This window comes from Euleptes europaea, chromosome 15 (genome assembly GCF_029931775.1).
Source record: "Euleptes europaea isolate rEulEur1 chromosome 15, rEulEur1.hap1, whole genome shotgun sequence".
NCBI classification, from domain to species: domain Eukaryota; kingdom Metazoa; phylum Chordata; class Lepidosauria; order Squamata; family Sphaerodactylidae; genus Euleptes; species Euleptes europaea.
In genome coordinates, this window is record NC_079326.1 from 10,665,908 (window position 1) to 10,686,651 (window position 20,744).

The window sequence follows — 20,744 nt, forward strand, 5'->3', positions numbered from 1 at the left end:
ACTTGGATGTCATTAACTGTTAAAAGTGTAGGAGCAGTTGAGCGCATAGGGGAAGCTGCTGTGTCCCCTGTTCTCCATACAGCCCCTGGCATAAAAGATTGCTGCTGGCTGCAACACATACTCCATGAGTGGGAATATTTGGAAGCAAGATTTGTTTTTCTGCCATGATGAATTCAGACACTCAGAACTAAGACCAACAAGGGCACACCAACACCTGCACGATTCAAGGAGAAGGTAGTGATCATACTGTGCTCTCTCTCTTGCCGGCGCTTCTGAGCATGCTGCCGTGCTGCCGCAGCTATCTTTAGCTCCAGTTGTTTCCTCTTCACAGCATCTGTTGGCATCGGATCGCTGAAATGAGGCCGTAATCGACACTCCCGCTGAGTTTTTGCAGAGTCTGGAGTTTCATGAGAAATGTCAGAACTGGATCTGCGGCAGTTGGGGCTGGAATTCTGGGAAGAAAACAGAAGGGTGTGTGTGTATGTGTGTGTATTTTACTCAAGGAAATACAGGGCACTCAAATATCCTTAGCCTAATCTGTCACTGCTCTGTACCAACATACAACACTCCTCCCCACCCTGCTCTGTTTCTGGAGTCACTCGTGTATAGAGCAATTACTAAAGCAAGGAGGCAAAACTAGAGCTGTTATATTGAATACAGATGTTTGAAAAATATGCATACAGGTGTTTGCGAGCATGTAAGCATATATACTGAGGAGGAAGCTGGGGGGAAACACAGGGCTATGCAAGTGGGATGAAGAATTAAACATGGTGACATGGAAACAGGGATTTCCCTTTCTCCCCTGGTACTTTATGAAGGCTGAGTATAATGTCTACGCATAGTTTTGACAGCGCTAACCTAGGTCAATGGGAAGTCAGTGGGCTGGGGGAAAGGCCATGGCAATTAAATCAGTTTCAAATCAATTTGCATTATTGGGTCTCATTCATTGAAAGTTTCTTGTGACTATAATCTGTTCAAAAGGATGGAACAAATGAGAAACACATGGAACAATGGGACAAACTAAGTGTGAGCTCCAGGCAGCTGGCCTTCAAGGTTCTGTTTCTCAGAAGTTTGTTCTGACTGCTTTATCTCCGTTTGTGTGATAACTGTAATCTACCATGGGAACCAGGCTCGGCTTGGTAACCAACTGTGCCTTTGGTTTTCTGTATATGTTCCAACCTGTCTGTATTCCCCCCAGTAGAGTCCTCGTACCTTCCCCTGTAAGTTCCTGCTACTCACCTTATGCTTCCCAAATAAACCAGCCTCTTAGAATACCCTGTCTGGACGTTCGGTGATTGGGATTCAACAGGTGAACTCAGACCTTACACTAAGCCCCACTGTGCTAAATGCGATTTAGTCCTAACAAGCCTGATACAGATTTCAGCCATAGAGGAGATGTGCCTCAGGTTCTTCAGAATCAGGGAGAGTGGAAGTGGGGACAGGAGACCAATATGGAAAGGACGGAGTGGGGAGGAGGGCCACAATTTACAGAGGATTAGCGACAGTAGAACAGAATGGTAGAGATCTGCAACCATTGCAAGGGTAGGTAAAAGTTCCTAGATTGACTGTTAGGGAACTCTTCTCCGCCTCAAGGTATGAAACTCACTGTGGGTTGATGATGGTTCTCTAGAAAGGTGAGATCAGACTTCTCAAGTCCACTTGGTCCTTTGGATGGGGACTCCGTGGCAGTTTCAGCACTGCAGCTGCATGGAAAGAGACAAGATCCAGTTAATGTTTCTGAGGAGGGGTTGTACGTTGGAGGTGGACCGTATTCTTAGCATTCAGAAGGTTCCAAATTCAGTCCTCGGCATCTCAAGCTAAAGGGTGCTTGAAAAGGCCTAGCTCTGCATGACACCCTGGAAAACTCCTACCAGTCAATGTAGATGGACCAATGGTCTGAACTGGCATAGGGACGTTTCCTATGTTCATAGAATATTATGTAAATCACAGTCTAGAGCCAAGTCCAAAGGTAGCACGGAAAAGATAAAATTTTCAAGTAGTCCTTGAAATTGGAGAAAAGCAACATTTTATTATAAACGTTTATATAAAGTTTAAACAGGGACATTTTTTATTCCCTTCATTCTTCATAACTATTTGCATTTCACTATCCCCCCGTCATCACAAATGCAAGAAAATCCAAGGGAATGAAAGAGATTTCCTTATATTATCAGATACTACAGCATGCATCCTGCTGAAATTTTCCACTGATAGATGGGTTTCTGTCAGCAGAGTGTGACTCCCCACCCCCCAATGCAGCCTAAAATGCCCCTTAGAATTCTGCTCTTGGGAGATGAGGAACCCCCAGGAAAAGTATGAAATTTGCAGTAGGATGGAGGAAATCCGTGAAAATTGCCCTCCTTCCATGACTGGAAATGCTCATGTATAATTGCTCCTCCTTAAATGATGAGGACATATGATGTCCAGGACCAGGGAAGAGAGAGGGCAAAACTCACACTGAGTAGGTACCACTCACAGGATCAAAAAGGGCAGAAATAATAATACCATGCAGTTACTTAGTGCATTTTAAGTGTACAGTATGCTTTGCAAGCATTTGTGAAAGGATGCAGTGATTCAAGAGCCTTTCCAGGTGTGGTTAACACAGAAACAGAATACTTTTCTCACTTGTAACATGGGATTCTGACTGGGAAGAGCCTGTAATTTGGGAACATTCTTGTTAATCATACAAAGAATAAAGAATCCTACAATTCTCTCTTTTATATGACAGATAACCATATAATGTTCCAGACAATGGCCTGACATTCAACCCTTACCTCATGAAACAAAATATTTCTTGTATGACTTCTCCCTGTGGGGGTCCTTCATATATTTCCTCACGTAATGTCTCTTCAATTACTATCAACGCTTTATGTATCGTATGAAAATAAAGAAATATTATGTTTTGGGGGATGAGCTGAATGAAGGGCAAACATCTAGAGCATTGTGCTCTGTGTTTTTTTAACACAGGTAAGAACCACACTTTTCTCAATATTGTGTTACTGTGTTCATTACAAGAGCACAACATCCAGTGATGTGTGGATCCAGCCACATACAGAATTTTATTAAAGAATATTTCTTACTACAAATCAAGATAGCAAACAGCAATACATATGCATGTCACATAAATCATGGTGATTACAGATCTATTGTTTCTCTAAGATTCAAAGGACTGCGGATTGGGGGTTGTGCTGTTATTATTCTGCATGTTTATAGTTAACTTCATATACTGAACCACGCATCAAAGATTCAACAGACTCTGGAAATATATTAGGAATTCTAAGATCAAATATAAGGGTGCAATATTTGCTAGAATGATTGCTACTGCCACATAGAAACTTTCCACCGTATGAATTTGTTATGCCCTTTGGCTGGAAAAGCATTAAAACGGTTTTGTAGACGTAATATTTCCAGTTGGCGAAGGAGAAGCAAACATGATGCATGAAGAACCCCACAAGAAGTAAAGTAAAGATGAATACCAGAGTTACTGTCTCAACTCAAAACGTATCTTTTTGCATTCCCCCTGTTGGCTTGGCTCACTTACCCAAATCATATGATGTTATGTGCTCTGCAGGCCATTTGGTCAGGTGTCATTCAGATGTCACGAACAAACAAAGGTTTGCTTTTGAGGGGCACAAACCTGGCTTGTTGTTATGCCTGAACCCTCCCTCCCTCCTCTTCTCATGGAGTTCTGCTGAGGACCTCCAGGCTCCAAAAGCTGTTGATCAAACTCTTGTTTGTTAGGTCATCCAAATGTGTTGGATGTAAACTGGTGTGCCCACACATAAATTGAAGAAGAAGGAGAGTTGGTTTTTATATGCCGACTTTCTCTACCACTTAAGGGAGGATCAAACCGGCTTACAATCACCTTCCCTTCCCCTCCCCACAGCAGACGCCCTGTGAGGTACGAAAGGCTGAGACAGCTCTAAGAGAGCTGTGACTAGCCCAAGGTCACCCAGCTGGCTTCATGTATAGGAGTGGGGAAACCGACCCGGTTCACCAGATTAGCCTCCGCCGCTCATGTGGAGGAGTGGGGAATCAAACCTGGTTCTCCAGATCAGAGTCCACCGCTCCAAACCACCACTCTTAACCACTACACCACACTGGCTAAACATGGTTTAATACTAGTTTAAAATCCCGGGATTGGATCTAAAGTACTGTCAGCAGAACTCCACTGATAGGACACACAATACACACACACACCATTCAGCCAACTGAGCACCTTGAAATGCTGCTCCTGGGGGATGGGATTCTCAAAGAGGGGACTGCAGAGGGAGGTGGAAATTCTGGGGTGGGGGGACCCCTTTCCAGTTGGATCAGACAACCTTTGGATCTAATTCCAGGCTTTTGTCCCAGTGCCCACATTTGGATGTTAAGGCAAGCTGAAGTTTGACTGGAGGCTTCTGAAATCAGTAAGCCTCTCATTGCATGTGAGGGGAGGAGGCAGGGTGTATGCATGCCTGGCAATAACCCAGGTTTATGCCGGTCACAGACAAGCCTTTCTGTGTTTATGATGAAGAAGAAAAAGAAGAAGAGTTGGTTTTTATACGCTGCTTTTCTCTACCTTAAGGAGTCTCAAAGTGGCTTACAATCGCCTTCCCTCTGTTCCGCCACACACAACAGGCACCTTGTGAGGTAGTAGGTGGGGCTGAGAGAGCTCTAAGAGAGCTGTGACTGGCCTAAGGTCACCCAGCAGGCTTCATGTGCAGCAGTGGGGAATCAAACCCGGTTCTCCAGATTAGAGTCCGTCGCTCTTAGCCATGCTGGCTCTCTGAAGTCTGAATGCAGTCTATGTGATGTACCTTGTTTATTCCTGTTTTCTACTTGTGCCACAATTGGGTCTGGATTGATGAGACCTGATAACGTGTGGTTAATCCTACTAAACTGGAATTACAGAACTTCCACAATATTATTCAGATTGCCAAGGAATAGTTATGGAGGAGGTCGTTTGGTGAGAGGTCAGTTACCTGGAACTATTGGTAATTTTCATGTGAATTGATCCATCTGCCTATATATACAAACAAGTGAAATCTATTTCCATATGTATTGTATGATGGCCTACTCATCACGTCTGGACATCACTTCACATGATGTCATTTGTCGGCCCAGGGCCAAAAGGGGGAGGAGAGGCCCAGCAAGCCACCCCCTTATAAATAACTTTCCCCCCTAACAAACATTCATATAAAACAGCTTAACTGGAACAATTTTTTATTATTTGGAATAAACATGGCCACTACTTGAATTGGCAACCGCTGATAAGATGCCCTGGCGCAACATGCGAGCTGAATCAGGACATCATTCGACCCCAGTGCTCCTGATGTTTCCACCTACTCCCAGAGAGCCCACTGGAGTAGCAAAGGGATGGCAGTACAAGGGATTCTACCTGGACGTGAGCCACTTGGTGGTTCCCCCGCCACTTGAGAGGAGGCTGTCTTGGACTGCCATCAAGCTGGGCCTGTCCTGTCCGAAGCCTCCCCCCAAAATCCCTTGACGGGATCCCCCGTCCAAGGAGGGAAAGGGGCACACAGGCTGCTTTCCCCAAAAAACTGATTACAGCCCCATGCTTACACCACCAAAGAGCTGGGTGGGGCCCATGGACCCACCCTGCTCCCGTCAACTCACCTATAGCTGCAGCCAATCCTTAAAACATTGCCAGACACTGTGTAACCAGGTGTCCATACCTCATTCCAAGAGGTGAACCCCATCTGGCCGAAACAAGGCCTCCTGGTTGTAGGAGACGTTCCAATGACGGATGGCCATGCCACTGAGTACCACTGATGTTCTGCCAATGGGATTACTTTCCATCTAGCCACATCCAGCCTCTGTGGGCAGGAAGCCCCGCGCCATGCGTGCCTCTCGAGCATGTCCGACCAACACAGGACAGTGACCAGAAACAAGGCTGCAATAGCCCGTAAGTCAGCGCATGCTGTTTCAGTTAGGTCCTTTCCTTTTTGCTTGCCCAAATCATTCTCCCATAGTTGGATGAGAAATCTAAGTGTTCTTATCTAAGGCAAAACAGCTACTTGTGGCAGGAGCAACCAGGCTACTGTGGTGCCTAATTTCACTTCTGACTGAAGTGATTAATACTTAAGGAAATATAGGCATGTTGATTTTTTTGTGTGGCCTTAACTGTTTGGGAAGGGGCCCAATGAAGAAAGGACTCCCCATCACTCTACCTTATATTCAAGTCCTCATCTCCACAGCTCCTTAGTGGTCCACATTCATTTTTAATTTGCTTATGGAACCTTCTCAATTCATCTCTCCATGCCTGAACAGGGTATTGTTTTTGAGGCATGCTGTATTACCACCCTTCGTTATCTCTACTAGTTGAGCTTACCACATATACCTGGACTCATCAACATGATCTTCATCACTCCACACCTTCCCTATATTGCTTTAACACTGGCTGTTCTTTTCATCATGAAAAAATAGGTTTCTGTATGACAATTTAATGTATTTTAATATATAAGATTCCAAAGAATCCTTTACTTCTGGGACTCACCCATCCCACAATCACTTTCACCATCATTCCAAATATTTTACAAGCAGGGTGTCTCATGGCGTTCTCCCTCTCAGGTGCATGGGGACTCCCTCCCCTTTCCTTACCTGGCAAGAGGAAGGAGGCAGAGAAGGGCCCACCTGACACGCCATCCAGCCACAGCTGCCCTCCCCGGGCAGTGTCAAGAGCCTCCTTGGCTCACAGCATTGACCCCGGGAGCAGAAGCGACAGGCCCCGGGCTCACAGGCTGACCATGTGGAGCCTCTCCCTTTGGACCGGCAGACACTCACAAGCCGACTGGCCACAACCCGCCCCATCGGCCCTGCCCCCACTGGTTGTGCCGTCCAACTGCTGATGGGCGGCCAGGCGCAGCTGGGCTTGGCGGCCGGATGCCAGGCTCTCTGAAGTAAGACAGCCCAGGAGGGAGAAGGGCATTTTGTGGCCTCTTAAGGGAGGAGCAGGGGCAGGGCTAGGCTCCCTATCAAACTGAGGAAGTGGAGGCCAATGAGGAGACTTCTGGCTGCCAAGGCTTGGGCATGCAAGCAACCTGGCAACCACAGAGGAGGGTAGTTCAGACTCTCCTTTGACTGGTCTGAGGCTGAGGAGGCTCCCCCAGTGCAACCTAGGGAAGTCTTTGAGGGCCCCTCAGGGACCGCAGGGGGACCTCAGGTGCCACACAGGGCTTCACTTGTTTTCATATTCATTTGCAGTCCAAATTTCCCCAAACATTCACAGACACAGTTTAGAAATGCCCCTGGCTTCCCTCCTTCTCTCTTCTGTAGAATTCAGATTCCTTGCTCTCACAATTTCCCTTTCAAAGGTGAAATAAGTACCACACCAGGATCCCTTTTTAGTTATGCTCTTTTTGCTTGAGTCAAAAATCCCTAGGCGACTTATGAGAGGCTTTGTAAGTTTGCATGATAATGAAAATGGCATATCAGAGGCTCATAATTAAAACCTGAATTCTTCGCACATCTGCCTATTATAATCTCAATAAGAGTTAATGTGATACTGGTAACGAGCAAAAACAAACAAGGGGCATCACACAATAAGAGTACCTGTAGGAATAGTTCAATAAATCCAAGTGACTCCAATTTGCTCAAGTCACTAAGTGAAGGTACACAGGACCAAGAAAAGCAATGCAACCCCTCCTCTGAATTGCAAGGCAACTACATTGGGGAGAATTCTTCCTGCACTTGCCATCATAGTCAAAATCCACAGCCTAAAGTTGTATGTATCAGCTAGTTTTCAAAAAAAGGGAAGATAATATGTCAGCCCCACCCCTGGCCGGCGCCGGAATGCCTCCCGGCTCGCTGCCACAGCCTGTGCCAGAGGCCGGCGGCTGGGGACCGGCGGCCAGGCCTGCACACCAGCTCTGGGGCCACTCACGCCGGCGTGCGCCATCCAGGCGCCAGTGGTGTGGGCCCCTGTGCTGGCAGAGGCCTTCGTCGGCCTCCTAGGGGCTTTGGTAAGTGTCGCCAGCCCATTTCAGGAACGCACTGTTAGTCTTCTAATTTAAAATCAGTTTACCCCATCACTTCATCATTGCTACAGCAGTTCAGTGCCTCAATGGAAGAAAATTCCCATAGACCTAGACAGGGAAAGCCATCCAAACATCAATTTCCACACTGCATAAGAGACCAACCTAACTTCTACAGCATAGAGATTCAGACACAGATAGTTCTAAAAATTACTAATGCTAACTAAATCTGTAAGTACATTTTTAAAGAATTCTCCACCTGAAATTTCTTTCAGTAACTCAAACAGAATTGGTTACCTCTTCTTAATGAGGTCCAGTGCAGAACCTATAAATTCATCCTTCATTTTCTGTAGCTTAGCTCCATAGCTGGATATATCTGTTGCTTCTAACAGCAGCGGGCAGCAAGAAGACTGAGTTTCAGACACAAGGGACTGTCCAGCATGATGAAGTACTTCACTTAGTTGTCTTGCACACAACTCCTGCTTGTCCCCTTCAGCCAAGTTCTTCCCTCCCTCTGTAGGACCCGCAGCAGATTGTAAAGGAGGTCTTGGAATTGGGCTAGAACAAATGGGATCTGGGATTCTGTCGGAACTTGGCACCTCACTGTTACAGTCTCTTTCCACCGGCATATTCATCAGGCAGAAGCTCCTGTCCCATGTGGATGAAGAATCTTGATAGCCAGCCAAACCAGAAGCGTTTTGAATATTTTCATGGAACACATCATCATAATCATCTATGGTTGAAACCATTTCTTTGGCAAGATTCTGCTGATAATCTACACAAAGGTTCTGGTTTCTCTTTTCTTCTAATTTTTGGGTCCCTTCCTTCAAGTCTTTTGTGGCTTCATTACTACCATTTTGCAAACACATTTCCTTGACTCTCATCCTCTTGAACTCCTCAAAAGTGGGTATGTACAGCCTCTCTTTGCAGTCTCCTTTTCTGTTCAGTTCCAGTGTCCTTTTGGTGTCCTCTTCCCCCTCACATCCTTTTAGGGATCCAGTGGTTTGAGATTTGACCATCTCCTGTCCTTCACTGGCACAATGAAGAGCTAAGTTGGGTGAGCTGTTCTGTCTTCTGATCTGCAGCCTTCTCTGAGCTTCTTGTTTGATGTCTTCTGGATTGGTCAGTCTACGAGAAAAACAAGGGCGATGCCTCCCCAGTGCCATCCATGGTCCATGAGCAAGGGTAGCATGTTGCACAAATATGGTACAACAGTTAACTGAACAGCCATTCTTATATTGTTGGCATGCCTGGCATTCTGAACACTCCCTTGCAATCAGGTCATTCAAGGAAGCTTGAGGTCTGAGGGGGTTGCAAATCTCTGCAGTTTTAGTACTGTGGATCCTAAGTTTTTCCTTAAAGTTTCTTTTGGCATCCCCATCCATGGGCGAGGAAAAAAGCCATGGAGGCACTTTGGCACAGGGGGAAAGGGCTATGTCTTGTGCTGAAGGTGGTATTTGCTGGGATGGAAAAGGAAAGTGTCGGCAACATTCAGGTGAGCTGGGGGCTGGGGCTCCCTCCCCGGAACACTTGGACCAATGTGCTGTGCCTTTGTAACGGAAAATGAGTTCATTGTCTACGTTCCCACAGTGGGGATGGCAACTTGAGTTAGCTCCTGAGGCCCAGTGTAGATTCTCTACACTCTGATAGAGATGTCTCTCTGTATTGCTGTTTGCTTCCCCTACAGGATTAAGATTGCCGGCAAAAATCCGAGTGTCTAAATTCTTCAGTGGATGCATGCTGCTAACCGAGAAATCCTTTAAGACATGTTGTGCATACAGCTGATTATTCTGGCAGCTCAAAATTACCCGACAGTGCTCCTGTCTCTCATCAATGTTAATGTATGTCATAGCAAACTGACATGGATGGTCTAACAGACTGAAGATTTTGGAAGAGAGAGGGCAGGACGATGTTGCCAGACTGCTCAGATGGTGCTTGGAAATCCTGGCCACGGACAGCAGGGCTCTACTTTCTGGATACTCACATTAAAAAGCAGCTACATCTCCCCAGTCATCACTGTGGACTGTGTGCCAAAGGGGAACCTGGTAATGTAAAGAAGAAGAAAAACAGCTTACAGAACAGACCTGGAATTCAAGAGACACAAAAGCCACTGTGATCACAGAACAAGCACAAGTGAAAGCATCACAAAAAGGCTTAATTTAGCACACACACAAAAGGTGAGGTATAGACTGAACATAACTAGCTGGACACAGCAGCAGGAGACCCATTTCTTCAAATGCAGATTGGTGTGCAATGGTGGAGTAATGAGGGGATGACTTCAAGAACAGAAATTGTGTATGGGACAGGGTTGCTGAGCTTCCCTTCCACCCACTGTTTTCCCCTTAACTACTTGTGGAACTAACTACCACAGGACGTAGTGATGGATACTAGCTTTAAAAGGTAACGGTAGTTCCCTGTGCAAGCACCAGGTCATTACTGACCTATGGGGTGATGTCACATCATGACTTTTACTAGGCAGACTATGTTTATGGGATGGTTTGCCATTGCATAAGAAACATAAGAAAAGCCCTGCTGGACCAGATCAAGGCCCATCAAGTCCAGCAATCTGTTCACACAGTGGCCAACCAGGTGCCTCTAGGAAGCCCACAAACAAGATGACTGCAGCATCCTGCCTGTGTTCCACAGCACCTAAGATAATAGGAATGCTCCTCTGATCCTGGAGATAATAGGTATGCATCATGACTAGTATCTATTTTAACTAGTAGCCATGAATATCCCTTTCCTCCATGAACATGTCCACTCACCTCTTAAAGCCTTCCACGTTGGCAGCCATCACCACATTTTGGGGCAGGGAGTTCCACAATTTAACTATGTGTTGTGTGAAAAAATACTTCCTTTTATCTGTTTTGAATCTCTCACCCTCCAGCTTCAGCAGATGACCCCAAGTTCTAGTATTATGGGAGAGGGAGAAAAACTTCTCCCTGTCCACTCTCTCCAAACTATGCGTAATTTTTATAGACCTCTACCATGTCTCCCCTCAGCCGCTTTCTTTCCAAGCTAAATTGCCTTTCCAAGCTAATTGCCTTCCCCAGTGGTCTACACTTTACCCCCAGCAAACTGGGTACTTATTTTACCAACCTTGGAAAGATGGAAGGCTGAATCAACCTTGAGTCGACTACCTGAAACCAACTTCCATCAGGATTGAACTCAGGTTGTGAGCAGAGCTTTGACTGTAGTACTGCAGTTTACCACTCTGTGCCACGGGGCTCTTAATGATACTAGCTGATACTAGCTTTAATGGCATTTAAAAGGGATTAGAGAAATTCATGGAGGATTAGGCCATCAGTGGCTATTTGCCATGATAGCTAAATGGGCCTCTGGGCTCAGAGACTGTATAACTCTCAATGCCGGCTGCTGGGGGACAACAGAAGTGGGAGGTTCCAGCCTCAAATCAAAACTACCATGATTCTTGGGAAGGAAATAAAGTGATGTAACACAGTCACAAAACATCTCTTTAACTGGTATAAAATAGAAGTTTGCAGATAGAGCCTCTTCTAATTGTCCTGTGTAGAAACCATGAAGTTAGACTAGATGGATCAGATCCAGTAGGGCTCTTATGATCCCCAGCCTGGTTTTTCTCTGATTTGCTTATTTCCATCTCAGAATCCAGCTAAGAGAAAAGTTGCTATGAAGAACTGTAAGGGGCAGTGAGCAGATGAAGGTATGAGCACCTCCCTCTCTACCTCATGCTACATAACCATTTGGTACAATCTTCATTTGGAGACACGGGACTGCTGTTGTCACCTCTAGTAGTCAAGTCCAATCAGAGAATGGTACAATTTATCAAGGGAGCATCTGCCATAATTTAAGCTTTTAAAAAACGAGCTTAGATATTTGTCAAGGCTCTGGAGCCTGTTCTTAGGTCATGTTCATTTTGTAGGAATGGGAGGAAGGCCCAGTATGGGCAACTATGTATGTCCCTGCTTCCCCCCTCCCACTTCTGCCCTAAGCCCGGCTTTGCTGGAGAGGGCGGGATATAAGATTAACAAATAAATATAAGGGAGGGGCTGTGACTCAGTGGTAGAGCATGCAGAAGGTCCCAGGTTTAATCCTCAGCATCTCCAATTAAAGGGACTAGGCAAGTAGGTGATGGGAAAGACCTCTACCTGAGACCCTGGAGAGCCGCTGCCAGTCTGAGTAGACAATACAGACTTTGATGGACCAAGGGTCTCATTCAGTATAAGGCAGCTTCATGTGTTCAAGATTAACAAAATAAATACTTCAGGCTTTTTACCTAGCCCTGTTTCAGACCAATGGTGGATCAAGTTCAAGGCTACCAATTGTTAACATCCCTTAGAAAACCTATAGAAATAATTCTGACAATCTTTTTTTAACACTCACAGTAGCATACACCCAACTTGGGGAAATGTGTAGATGACTTGTGGGTAGATAATTCTCATCGTATGTAATGGCAGAGGCATGAGCTAGATCATGGCAAGGAAAATCACTGCACAAAACGTATTCTGCCTCATTTTGGACTCCAGTACTGAAGCCAAGTATGTGTGCCAATAATTAATAACCCATTCATATTTTAGTTGCTGCTTTCCCCTTTAAACTACACAGAAGTAGGCCCCAATCTTTTCCTGATGACCTCTATTTTAAAAGGGAGAAACAGCAAACAATATATGAATGTGACCTTTCTTTATTTCACTTACCACATTTATATTCTACCCCTGCTCCATGAAGCTCAGGGTGACATGTATAGGACAATTTCATTTGTATCAAGATGTCTCCTTCAGTAATTTTCAGTGAAATTGAATGACTTGCCCAAGGCCACCAAGTATTTGGAACCAGGATTTGAACCTGTTCTTCTCACATCCAACATCAATGCCCCAGCAGCTTCACAACAACCATGCTGAATATGGTTTTTGCACAAGACTACCAAGCATAAAAATGTTCCTCAATAAGCCTTCTTAAGAATCATAGCGTCTTGGGACTACAACCACTGCCATGAGCCTAACCCAAAAACAAATGCGGTCTAGCTAAAATAGGCATGCATAAACTATTCATGTTATTCTAAGGTACCGTTAGTAATTATTCCACTATCTCACATGGTCCTCATCCATCCTGAGTAGTCTTGTTTTGTAATACTTGGATTGTTTCCCCAAATGCTTTAATTACTTGGGCTCTGCTATTCTCTCCAAGAAGGACCACAGTTAACGACAGAGTTAAAAGACTGAGCATTTCTTCTGCGATCAAAGATTTCAACTTGATCTGTCAGGAAAGAGAGAAAGAGATAGCGTAAGAGGAGAACATTTAGCAGGGAAAGAGACGGCTCACAGTAACTATGGTGTAGAACTAATGATAAAAGGGGGGGAAGGAACTTATGGGTGAACACATAATATTTTGCACTCATCATAGTGCGTTCGTCACCTGCAATGTGAACCTGACTTCATATCTAATAGTAGACGTATACACAGCAGCAAGCCAGTCACTGGATCAGTGAGTGAATCAGCTTTCAGTCTCTCTCCTCTCCATGTGCATCAAACAGGCTGTCCAATATTTTTGTTGAACACATACCTACTAATGCATACGAAAACTAGAGATTTCAAGAAGTATGCTGTTAATGGCAGGAGCATTAGCCAATAGGCATCCATCACAGTTGCAACCCAGTTACCACAGCTTTCCCCCAATTCAGTCAAAAAGAATGCAGAAAATCTGCTGAACCATTTTCTCTAGAGTTGCCAGGTCCCTCTTCACCACCAGCGGGAGGTTTTTGGGGCGATCAGTTGTAATAGCAGGAGATCTCCAGCTCGTACCTGGAGGTTGGCAACCCTAATTTTCTCCCAGGACTAGAATATATATGAGTGTTTTAAAGGCAGTGGAGATGCTATCAAACTCTTACACTGTTTTGTTTGTCTTCACTCTAAGTTGATGGATGATGGAAGAAAGGAGGTAAGAGGTTTGACACAATCAAGGAACCTCCCATATCCTTAGGCCAAAAAAACAGTACCCAAGATTAGGTTATTTCATTTCCTCTGGAGCCAACAGAATATGATATAGCATGCCTCACTGTATCTGATTTGTGCTTCGAGTATCAACAATATTTCACCACAAATCTGTGAAGATGCTCTTCTGGTGTCAGGTAACTCTGCTCTTCTTGTAACAGGTATGTCTTCTCAGGCTGAATACTGGTAATTCAGAAACCACTGATGAGCTTACTATCTAGTTTCCTAATCCTTGTCCAGCAGGTCTTTCTTGCTCACACAATTTCCAATGTAAGGCCAATTCACAAATACATGTTCATTACTAGATTACTGTATTAAAGCAATAACCTCCAAGCATGAATGAGCTTTCACATACAGCTTTCAAGTCACCTATCACCACCTCAAACATAATGCTTTTCAATAGAGTCCATTTACAAATTCAGCTGTGGGTCCATCAATTAATACAGAATCAAACAATGCAAATGTATCTGTGAATCAGCCCTTCACTATTTATCATAAAAAGAAGTAACCAATTAAGTAGATTCCTCTTTCTTGTGAGCCACACAGACCAGGCATTTCTGTTTGTGCCCTACTCATTAGAACAGGGGTGGGGAACCTTTTTCCTGCCAAGGGCCATTTGCACATTTATGACATCATTCAGGGGCCATACCAGGTGTAGATCTCCCGGTGGGGGGGGGGAGAGGCTAGGGTTGCCATGTCTCCAGCCACCACCAGGAGGTTGGCAACCCCAGGGGAGGCCACACAGAAGGCCTGCAGGGCTCCCCTGCTCCCCCCCTCCCAGGTGGGCGGGCAGCCAGCAGTGGGCCCGAGCAAACGAGGTGCCATGGGGGCGCAACCCACAGTCGATTGGCAAGGGAGGAAGGAAAACAGAGAAAGAGGAAAAGGGAGGGAGGGAGAAAGAGAGAAAAAGGGAGAAAGAAATGGAGAGAGGGGGAGAAAGAAAGAAAAGGACGGAGGGAAAGAAAGAAAACGAAGGAGGGAGACAAAGAGACAGAAAAAGAGGGAGAAAGAGTGACAGAAAAAGAGGAAGAAAAGAGAGAAAAGCCTTCCCACCCGCGCACGCTGGCCCAGCGCAACTGAGCCCCAGTCTCCATGCCCTCCCCCACGAGTCCACAAAAGCCCCCCCCCCAGAAGCCCGATCGACTCCCGCATGCATGCTCTGCCACCAGGAGCCGCCGGCCTCTTTCCCCCTCCTCCCTCTTGCTGCTCAACAGCCGACAGGCAGCGAAAGGGGCTTACAAAGTGCCGCGGCATTCCTGCACGCTGCGGCTGTAGGGGGCAGCCTTGGGGGAAGCGTCCCTCTCCCTTCCCTCTCGCCGACCAACAGCCGACAGTCGGCGAAAGGAGGTCCAAAGGGTGCTGCAGTACCCCTGTAAGGCGCGGCCCCAGGAACACCCTCAGGGAGGGCCGCCCTGCGCCCCGCCTCTGCGGCAGGGCCCCGGAGCTCCCGAGGGCCACAAAAAATCTCCTTGGGGGCCGCATAAGGCCCCCGGGCCTGAGGTTCCCCATCCCTGCATTAGAAGTACACAAAGGTGTGTTTTCGGTCTCAGCTTAAGCAGAACCATTTTTACCATTTCCCATCTAATTGGGGTGAGTGGGGATGTTGAGCTTTAATGCTAAAACACTATTTTTTAAATAAAAAGATGGAGCTGGGGGGGGGGTTAGATGGCTTCCATTCTAAACTCCAACTACAATTTTCTAACCTTCTAGGGGCCGATTCATGTGTTCATTTACCGAGGTGCTAGAGATAGTCTCATGCAAGCATACTACTTTAGATTTCACATGAGGTTCACTTTTTTGAAATCATCTTCACAAATAACCACCCATGTATAAATATGATGCTAGCTTTCACATATAAGCTTTTCATATGGGGCTCAAGTCTGATAAGGGTCTGTTTTCCAACCACCAACCCTCCTATGAACAGGCACAAACTACTGAGAGAGTTAATTGAAAATTTTAATGCTCTTTGGCAAGTATTCAGAAATCCTTTTGAACTGGCCAAGGGAGTTAGACAAGGTTGCCTCCTTGCTCCTCTCTTGTTTAATCTATACCTGAATGATATGGCAACCAATTTCTCAGAGTTTTGCCACCCCGCAAAGCTTGCAAGCCATTCCACCCCGATTCTACTCTATGCTGACGATGCAGTTCTCCTGTCCCGCACAAGAATTGGTTTGAAAAGATCTTTGCAAACTTTTTCTGAGTACTGCTCTAGGGAAGGTCTTAAAATAAACCATCATAAATCTAAGATCATGATCTTCACTAAGAGGAGAAAATGCCTCTTTTTCGCTGGGTATTAGATGGCTTTGAGGTTGACCAAGTCAAGGAGTTTGTTTACCTTGGCATTCTGTTTTCCCATAACCTAAATTGGAATGCCCATCAAAAAGCAGTGTCCAACAAAATTAAACCTGGGGTTGGTGCTATTGTCAAATTTTTTCACACCAAAGGTGGCAAATATATTCCAGGGGCTATTCAGGTTTTTAACCTGAAAATTACCCCAATTATCCTCTTTGGTGTTGCCATCTGGATTACAGTCATCAATGAATCTATAGATCGTCCACTGCTTCAGTTCTTACGAAAACTCCTAAATGCCCCTCGATGTGTTGCTGGCATTACTCTTCGTTCCGAGTTTGGCCAAATGTCACTTGAATTACCTTCTATGGTAATGCAGGGCAGAATTCTGAATATACCATACTCAGACAGGATCTGCCCTTGCTCTTCTGGCTCTATTGACACATTAGCCCATGCCCTTTGGGAATGCCGCTTTTACGAGGAACTTCGATCGCACTATATTTCCCCCCTTTTAATATACAAATCGAATGCCTCTGTGACTGACATAATGCCTTTTTTACTAAGCGACAGGGACTCCAAGGCTACATTGTCAGTGGCAAGATTTGTTTCAGTCCTTATAACACTAGATCAATTGATCAAGGAGCTTCTAAGGGATAAAAGGAAAGGAAAAAGGAAAAAGTATTCAGAAAATAACAGAACTCTCACCACCTTATCCTAATTCATGGCGGGTCTGATTTCGTTCCATCACCATAATCAAAGCAGGTTTAGCTGACTTTCATTGCAATGATACTTTTCTGTACATTAGTGACTCAGAAAGAAGCAATCTTCATTTTCTTTCCAGAATTCATCCTGCATCCCCACTCTCACCAAACAATTTGATGTATTTAGAGGATTAAGCTTTACTGGAATAAATTACTTCCTCTCTAGTCTGCCTGCCTCTCTAGTCTGCCTTACCAGAATTAGGAGAAACATTAGCAGGTTGAATCAAACAAATGCAGGGGATGAAAATCTTAATGCAAATGGAAAGGACTAATTAGGAACAAAAGAGCTTCTTCCATAGATCAACAATGGTCTGAGATGCACTGAGATATCATGGCTCAGTCATAAAGAAAAAATCTTGAACTGCTTAGGAAAGATGTTGCAAATGCCGGGCAGGGTTGTTCACTGAGCCCACAGGGATGGGTTGGCACACAGAGTTGGAGTCTGGAGAGATTTGGTTTCTAGGGATGTTAGCCAGAAAGCTGTTCTTCAAGCCCTGCAGAGAGCTTCTTTGCTAATGTTTTCCCACTTCAGATGAACCCCCTGCTTGCTCTCTTCTCCCCATACGCACAGGAAAGGAACACTAGGTCCATGGCACATTACCTCTCCCCCATTGCTCCCTCTGTTTTCCACTTCCTGGAATAATAGCTCTCAATTAGTAGAGAACAAAGCACCTTGTGAGATAATGCCAACCTAGACTCCAGGGAGAAGAATGCGGGGACCAGAGATGACAGGGAAAGGTTTTGTTTTGGCACTGGCTGGGGGTGGGCAAATAGATAGGGTTGCCAGGTCCCTCTTCACCACCGGTGGGAGGTTTTTGGGGCGGAGCCTGAGGAGGGTGGGGTTTGGGAAGGGGAGGAACTTCAATGCCATAGAGTCCAATTGCCAAAGCGGCCATTTTCTCCAGGTGAACTGATCTCTATTGGCTGGATATCAGTTGTAATAGCAGGAGATATCCAGCTATTACCTAGAGGTTGGCAACCCTACAAATAGAGCTTGGTCTCCTTCCTCTTTAATGCCCACCATTTAGGCTTATTGCATCTCAACAGTAAATTAGTAGTGGGGTGGCATCACTTAGAGCATCTAGCAGGGAGTACTTAATGCTATGGATCTTCCCCATAGATATTTAGCTTACATATTTAGCAGAGGAAGAGTGCATCTGATATTCAGATGTAGGTTTTACATAGAATGAAGTATATCTCCTGACACAGCATTCCCTGGGTAGATACAGATAACTGCATTTCTCCTACCAAGAGAGTGATTTTGACCATTGCAGGTGAGAGACCATTGCTTGTGTGAGAATGGTGTGATAACAAGGACCCAATATTCTTTTGCAAATGTATAGTGGTAGAATACAGATCCATCAGGTACCATACAGATCCTTCAGAACCACAGCATAGGATGTTAGAAAAAGATTACTTTATAGTGGAGGAAACGTACATCTGAATTCTCATCCCCACTTACTATCCAGGGGGCTTTGTCACATATATTTTTACTTTCAAATGATCACTGGAAATAATAGAGTTCCCAATCCTGTATTTTAAAGAAATAAGGCACTTGGGGGGGGGAGATGCTATTTTTTTAAACTTGGGGCACGAGGAAACACTAAGCATGGAAGCCTATGCTTAGACATTCTGGACAATATACATGATTGATACAACCAAGACACAAGAAAGCTGTGATACTGGCCTAGAGATACTTCATGCAATTGGTCTGGGGAATGTGGTAAGAGGAATACAAATGCCACTACCTTCTTACAGAGCACCACTGTGCAGGAGCAGTTTTTGAATCAGGACAATGTCCATTTGATTTTTCAGACATTGCTCCTGGGATACTGCTGCCTCACATTGATGGCAAGATCATCTAAGATTTCATGCTTGTCATAAATTTAGGTAGGGAAAAACTAACTCTATAAAACAAAAGAGCAGATGCGAGTCTGGGAAGAGATCAATTTTTCTGGTTTTTGTGCATATGCAACATTGTTCTTTGGGAAGGTATTAATTTTCTGAAATAATAGGACAGCCTCAAAAAGAAGCATCTCTGAAAGGAAATGTGCAAAGGTCAGCAGAGGGACAACTAAGGACAAATAGTAAGTGAAACAAATGCAGATACACCTTTTTAAAAAAGAGAGGACAGCAATCTTTATAATGAAGTACTTCACCAATGATTGTGGATAACACTGAAAAACCAAGCTACCAATAAAAGCGATCCATCTATCAATGACCATTCATTACAGCTTCCAGTAATCTGAGATTTAAGAACATCTCATAAAGAATTTCATAACCGACCTAACATCACAGCCACTGATCAACCTAAACATCATTATCTCGCTTCTCAATGTTAGCAAAGAATATATTAAGGACAATAGCTACCAACCAGGCATGCCAATAAACAGGGTCATTTCTCTGGGTGAAGGGCTAAATCACTAGGAACCCAATACTCAATCCAATTCCCATTCACCAAGCAACTATTAATTTTCTTTGGAGCTTTGGTAAAAACTAGAATGTTAGATGTACAGAGTTGTGGCATATGGGTCTGCAATGAATAAAACTCACCACGTGCTGTGTGGAACCACTCAGTTTGCATTCTTGCCAAGGCAATCTGCCCATGTAAAGTGGCCCATGGTTCCACTGGACATCCCATATCCAAATACTCCCCTAAAATGTCTATAGCGTGTTCACACAGACATGAATTGCTGAATCGTAAGTGTTCTGAACCATTGCTAGAATAAACATTTTACTGTTAATGGTTGGGAAATATCTGATTTTGCAAGATATATAGTACAAATCATTGGAAAAAACATTTGGAAATCATTGGAATCATTGGAAAAAACATTTGGTTGGCCATACACACAATTCCTGAATTTTTTAAAAATACCTGTACTATAATAAAAATATTATAAATAAAATTAAAACCCATGAAAATGACCCCCCGACTATAGCAATTATAAAACTTGCCGCGTTTCCAATGAAAAAAGACTCAGGGATGACCAAACTATCAAAGGTGAGCTTTCTCACTCATTAGCTTGGGCATCTGTATCATCCAGACAAGACCGAAGAGAAATTAACCAAGGAGCAGGTGGAAATATGTGCCGACATGTGACACAAATGTGTGGTAAAATAGTCATCTATAGCCACCCTTCACATTTCCACAAAATGTATCTCATCCAATGATGCACAACAGCACCTTCTAACAAGGCAGATAATGGATTTTTAAAAGAATATTGGCATTAGGAATTTTGTAAAACCATTGTGAGACTTGATATCTTGCTCACCAAGCTGCTGTTTATTTACTAAAATTCAAAATTTGTCAACATTCTTGTATCCTGGCACAGTTTCTTTCCCTTAAGCTCTTTACTCCATCGATGTACTCCGACGGCTAGTGTTTTGGCAGGTTACATACTGATGTTGGGGCTGATCAGCCTCCTGTTTTTGACACTTATCTAGCTGTCTTAAAATCAACTTAGACATTACACCCAGAACACAGAAATGCCAATAATGTTCCTTCCAACTGCAAAGCAGCCTTGGGAGGCTGTAAATTTGATCAGAAGATTGGCGAGAGGAAGATGATGCTGAACTCCTACCCTGCCTGCTGTTCCTTTTAATCATCCCTTCCTTCCAGGGCTTTCCCCAAACACCTTGGAGGGGTTTTGATCAGATCAAATCTGTAGTCTCCTGTGGCTGCTTTTCAGTTGAAAAAAATACTGGATCCTTAACAATGGTAGGAAACTGGATGAACTTAAAACCGCACCAAA

At 44.6% G+C, this 20,744-nt stretch overlaps 1 protein-coding gene across 1 annotated transcript; it reads right to left on the reverse strand.

Moving 5' to 3' along the window:
- Window positions 1-173: 173 nt before the first annotated feature.
- Window positions 174-9,963, reverse strand: LOC130487651 (uncharacterized). Its single transcript, XM_056861152.1, has 3 exons — window positions 8,271-9,963; window positions 1,607-1,703; window positions 174-452 (listed from the first exon to the last, which is right to left on the reverse strand). The coding sequence occupies exons 1-3, from the start codon at window positions 9,821-9,823 to the stop codon at window positions 174-176; spliced, it is 1,929 nt and encodes a 642-aa protein (XP_056717130.1). The 5' UTR covers window positions 9,824-9,963.
- Between the last annotated feature and the right edge of the window lie 10,781 nt (window positions 9,964-20,744).